Source organism: Cynara cardunculus (genome assembly GCF_001531365.2).
Source record: "Cynara cardunculus var. scolymus isolate 2C chromosome LG 17, CcrdV1, whole genome shotgun sequence".
Lineage (NCBI taxonomy): Eukaryota > Viridiplantae > Streptophyta > Magnoliopsida > Asterales > Asteraceae > Cynara > Cynara cardunculus.
In genome coordinates, this window is record NC_037544.1 from 32,777,127 (window position 1) to 32,782,881 (window position 5,755).

At 36.6% G+C, this 5,755-nt stretch overlaps 1 protein-coding gene across 1 annotated transcript; it reads left to right on the top strand.

The window, feature by feature from the left end:
• The first annotated feature begins 2,739 nt into the window (after positions 1-2,739).
• On the top strand, positions 2,740-5,191 carry LOC112501007 (pentatricopeptide repeat-containing protein At3g18020). Its single transcript, XM_025104636.1, has one exon. It carries the CDS (start codon positions 2,849-2,851, stop codon positions 4,928-4,930), a length of 2,082 nt encoding a protein of 693 aa, XP_024960404.1. The 5' UTR covers positions 2,740-2,848; the 3' UTR covers positions 4,931-5,191.
• The last annotated feature ends 564 nt before the right edge of the window (positions 5,192-5,755 follow it).

Here is a 5,755-nt window from a genome sequence, read left to right on the forward strand (position 1 = left end):
TCGCACAAGGTACGCTCACTTCCTGTTTATAATTGATAAGCCGCAATTCAATTTTGATGTGTTAATCTGTTGAGAAATCAAGTTGAATCTTACAAAACATTTTTAGAAACATTCCCGTACATGATTATAAATCCTTAAGATTGTCAGAAAACGATGTTAGAAAACTAAATAATAAGAACAGATCGAGGACATGATTATCACTATCCTTAAGGATTTATAGCCCTCATTATTTGCGACTAGATTCCTCCCAGGATTGCCTCGATCTAAGGTTACTCAATGCTCGTAACTACCCTCTATGAACATCAAAACCTAATAAAATTAAATGAGTTAGGGGCAATGGAATCATCACAGTGGAGTAGGGTGGGGCACAAGGAGAGAGGAGAGTGACCAGTGCTGGTTGGGGGCAATGGAATCATCACAGGGAGGCTGGGTTGTTGGTTGGGAGGGTTTATCGTCGATTTAATAAATTATATATAATATTAATTAATATATAATATATTTTTCCTTAATTAGGATAAAAGACAAAATTGAGAATATAAAGACCGAAATATCCTCAAAATTAACTGTGTTAACGAAGTCTCTTTGATTTTGTTAGAGGGAGGGACTCAATAGATGCGAAAATGTCATAAATGTCATATTTTTATGTTTTATTATTATTTTGGGACGAGTAGAAAATGTAAACCACATGAACCAAATCCGTAATTAACTCTTAAATTTAAAAATTCTTGAAAACAAATCAACTCAACCCGTTTAGTCTAAATGGGCCTAGAAATTTTAAGGTCGGATCTTACATTTCTTGAAACAATTGGTGGATAGAGCAAGAGAACAAACGGCCAAACTGAAATCCATCGATTTCATTCATGGAGGAGCCTAAAGATCATTTGTTTAGGGGTGGCAATGAGTCAGGTTGGATTGGGTTCGAGTTTAACCCATTTATTAAACAGGTTGAAAATGTCAATCCAACCTATTTAATTAAATGAATTGAGATTTTTTAACCCAACCCAACTTGTTACCATTAGATTGACAGTGGGTTGACATGTTTATGATTTTCTCAACCCAACTTGTTAAATAAATAGGTTGAAGCTATGTTGACCTATTTAATTTTAAAATTTTAAATAGAATAAAAAGGATTAGACTATATAATCTTATGAACTAAACACAATCACAACTAAAAATACCAATAAATTGTTTAAAGTTCGAATATAACACAACCATAACCATGAATGCAGATAAATTGTTCAAATATCATTTATAAGTAACTCGACTTCCACTTTTAATTTAATGGGTTGGAAACGGGTTGAAAACAAGTTGTAAATAGGTCGAAAATTTCAACCTAAATTCAAGTTGTTAATGGGCTGAAACGGAAAATTTTTGTGTGATATAGGTTAAGGTTTCTTAGTTAGCGTGGGTTATTTCCGAATTCAAAATTGTTGTAACGGCCCCTAAGATGATTGTTTTGCATTTTGAAGTAAAAACAATATAACTCATTTGAAACTCACGAGTGAAATGTGGCTTTTCTAGGCCGAAAGTAGCATCGTTTAGTATAGAGGTGATGATCTGTGGGTTATGGGGTGGGATGCCTTTTCTATTGAATCCAAAACAATTCTTGAATGAGGTATTCAACTCCAAATATGAACGGAAAACATCCTTATTGGGTCTACTTATTTTTTATGAAAAGAGAATGTTTTTTTTAATTGAAGGATCAAAAAGAGGAGTCCGGATCTCGTGCAGCCATGATTTGGAAGAGTCAAAACCAAAAATATTTGAACTTGCTAGCAACATCATAACGAAGGCAGCCCCAACCTTCTTTTTGGTCTCTAATATTAGTAAAACCATACCGTTTTATCACTAATTCTTTATAAATGGCAGGTTCCGCAAATGCTCGCGTGGATGTTGATTCTGATTCAAATAGCCTCGTATTTATGAAGGTTTCTGAAATCGGAACATCCTCATATAGGTCCGAGCTTCATACAAATATGCAAACTTAGTTGATACACGGTATTTGAAGTCGCATACCACAGGTAGTACGATGGTACTGACTTATTTAATTAATTATAAAGCATAGTTATTGATTTTTAAGTTTTGTATTACCAATTTTTTGTTTGCTTATTTGAATGTTTACAAGTTTTATTCCGTACAAATAAAAACCCTTAAACATGATTATGTATTACTTGCAACCTAAAATGTAACTAAAAAATTAAAGAAATTACAAGTTCTTATATATATAAAACTTGAAGTTGATACAAAACCAATACTAGTCGATTGCCTGTGCAGGAGTCGTTCCAGTGAGGTAGTTTGTTGTTCTCGTCACTTGTTGTTGGTTTGCTTCTCACAAACTGTTGGTGAGTGTGGTTTTTTGTTTCATACGGTATACTTCTTTGTTGTACCGTTTTCGGTTGGTAATGAATTGGATTGCGTTTAAAAAAAACCAATACTGGTGTTTGAGATTGTTTATTTGAAACAACTTATGTTTTTATATAAAAACACTTATCAACTTATTATAAGTCAGAAGAGTTTAACTTCTTCAAAAACTTCTTATTACCGGTTTGACATCGAAATAAGTCAATAAATTATTTTTATAAGCAATAACCAATTGAAAAAACCCATTCCAATCTGGTTGCTATGGTCCAAGGCCCACCCCGAAAACATGAAAAAGAAAAACGGTAATGATTTTGGATTACAATAGCAATCGCCCCTGCTCTCTGTCTCGACTCTCGCCCACGGCCCTGCCCCTTGCACGCACCGGCGGCCTCACCGACGCAATTGCTCAAAGTGTCACGGTGGTTTAAAGACGATGCTACTTAAAAACAAAGATTGATGATGCAAAATTCCAGGAGGATTTTCTATTATGTTTCTTACCAAAATCCCATTACGAATCAAAGTAATTACATCCCACTTCTACAATCATTCAAATTTCGCTCTCTTTTTCACCCACAGTACCCTGTGTGATGAAGAAAGGCAAGAACAACGACACCCACTTGAAGAAAGTATTACCAACAGGTCTTACTGGACCAGAAGAATCCACAAGCTCTGTGCAATTGATCACAATGTGGATGAAGCAATCCGCCTTGTTGACAACCTTTGCATACATGGATACCACCTCGATTCGCTCAATCTCAGCAGCATAATCCACGCTCTCTGTGATTCCAATCGCTTTGCTGAAGCTCACCGTCGTTTTCTGTCATCTCTGTCATGCTCTTTTAGTAGTGGTACTGTTATTATTCCCGATGAGCGAACCTGTAATGTAATCATTGCGCGGTTGTTGGATTGGGGGAAAAGCCCTCATGCCACCTTGCGTGTTGTGCATAGAATTATTGGTGTGAAACCTCATTTTGTGCCGTCCTTGACAAATTTTAACCGTCTGATCGATCAGCTTTGTTTATTTTCATGGGTTCATATTGCGCACATATTGTTCTTTCATATGAAGAGTTTGGGGCATTGTCCTAACGAGGTCTCGTATACTACTTTGATTAATGGGTATTGTAGGCTTGGGGAATTGAGTCTTGCACATAAGCTGCTTGATGAAATGTCTGAATGTGGAGTAAGGCCTAATTCGCTGACGTATAGTATCCTAATTTGTGGGATTCTTCGTAAAAAGAATGTTGAACTTGAAAGCTCATTGATTGAGAAACTATGGAAAACAATGGCTGAAGAAGATGATGGTCATTTTGTTAATCATGCTGCCTTTTCGAATCTAATTTATACTTTATGCCAAGAGGGATTCTTTAAACAAGTTTTTGATATTGCTGAAAAGATGCCTCAAGGGAAGAGCGTGAGCGATGCTTTTGCTTATGGGCAAATGATAGATTCTCTTTGTCGATATGGAAGGCATCATGGTGCCTCCAGGATTGTTTATATGATGATGAAGCGAAGATGTGTCCCGAGCTTAGTTTCGTACAATTCTATTGTGCATGGACTTGCCAAAAATGGTGGCTATTTGAGGGCGTATCAGTTGTTGGAACAAGGGTTTGAAATTGGCTACTCCCCTTCTGAGAATACTTACAAGGTTCTGATAGAATGTCTTTGTTTAGAAGAAAATGATCTTGGCAAAGCGATGAAACTTCTTGACATCATGTTGAACAAGGAAGGGGTAGACAAGGCTAGAATTTACAATATTTATTTAGGAGCTCTATGTCGAATGAATAAAGATTCTTCAACCGAGATTCTGAATATTCTTGTCATCATGCTTGAGACAAAATGTCATCCTGACGTAGTTACTCTGAACACAGTTATTAATGGCTTTTGTAAGATGGGCAAAGTGGAAGAGGGGATCCAGGTACTAGATGATATGGTGATGGGAAAGTTTAAATTCTGCACTCCTGATAGTGTGACCTTTACTACGATTATAAGTGGATTATTGAATGTTGGAAGGACAAGAGAAGCTCTCGATGTGCTACGTAGAGTTATGCCTGAAAAGGGTTTTCACCCTGGTACCATAACTTATAATGTGGTTCTTCGTGGTTTGTTTAAGCTCCATCTTGCAAATGAAGCGGTGGATGTGTTTAACTCCATGGCTGGTGGTGGTGTGGTTGCTGATAGTACCACACATGCGATAATGATTGATGGATTATGTAAATGTAATCGGATAGAAGAAGCAAAGGTGTTCTGGGATGATGTTATTTGGCCATCAGGGGTTCATGACCATTTTGTATATTCAGCCATCATCAAAGGACTTTGTTGTTTGCAGAAGTTTGATGAGGCTTGTGATTTTCTATATGAATTGGTAGATTGTGGGATTAGACCAAACATTGTCAATTACAACATTTTGATCGAAGGTGCTTGCAAATTGGATCTAAAGAAAGAAGCCTACCAGATTGTAGGAGAAATGAGGAAGAATGGAGTAGCCCCTGATGCAGTTACATGGAGGATCATCAACAAATTACACAAGCAAAGGAAACAATGGGGTCCTGCAGACAAAATCAACATGTAAAACGGGTTTGTGTTGTTTTATTGTTATTTTTAGTTTTCTGTGAATCATCTTTGTTCTGCTAATCCACAATCAGTGAAGGAAGATACATGGACTATTCAAAGAAAGAAAAGAAAAACAACAAAATTTACCCCTTCCCCCAGAATAGCAACATTTTCCTTTTTGGTAAAGCTTCAATTTATATTACTTCTTTGCTGCCACCAGTAACCATTACAGTTTGTTAGCGTTGATTTTTAGTCCAAAACTTCCTGTACTGTTTCATAATTCATGAGCATTTCAGACTTTGACTAATAGAACACTTCCAATGAACTATGTGTTTGGTCAGTAAGACATTTATTCCGAAACAAAAACTGTGGTAGTTTGAATTTGGGTTTTGCCCTTTTTGTTTGTTGCATGAGAAATTGCCAGACATAAGGTACGCTGAACATATTACACCAACATTCATGCACAGCAATGTTGTGCAAACATACACCATCTTTAGCGCATACAAGTGCACAAAAATTGTGCACAATATCACATCTAGATGCATACAGGTAGGCATTATCGCAAAATTTTAAGTTTTAACATATAGTGAATGTAGCAGAGGGGCTTTCAATTGAAGTGGTTTTTTGCATATATGAAGGATTCTTATAGGATTCTTTTGCACTCCATGATGCCCCCATTAGCATGAGATTTGGCCCTCTGGAGGCTTGCCTTTTCAAGTACAAGGAAAGTGAGTGTTAGAAGGATCTCTGGAACAGTTTTGTAAGGGCTACAATCCCCATACCCACTAGGAACCCCACATTACAACCAAATCGGTTTTTTTTTTTATATGTCAAAGATGTCTAA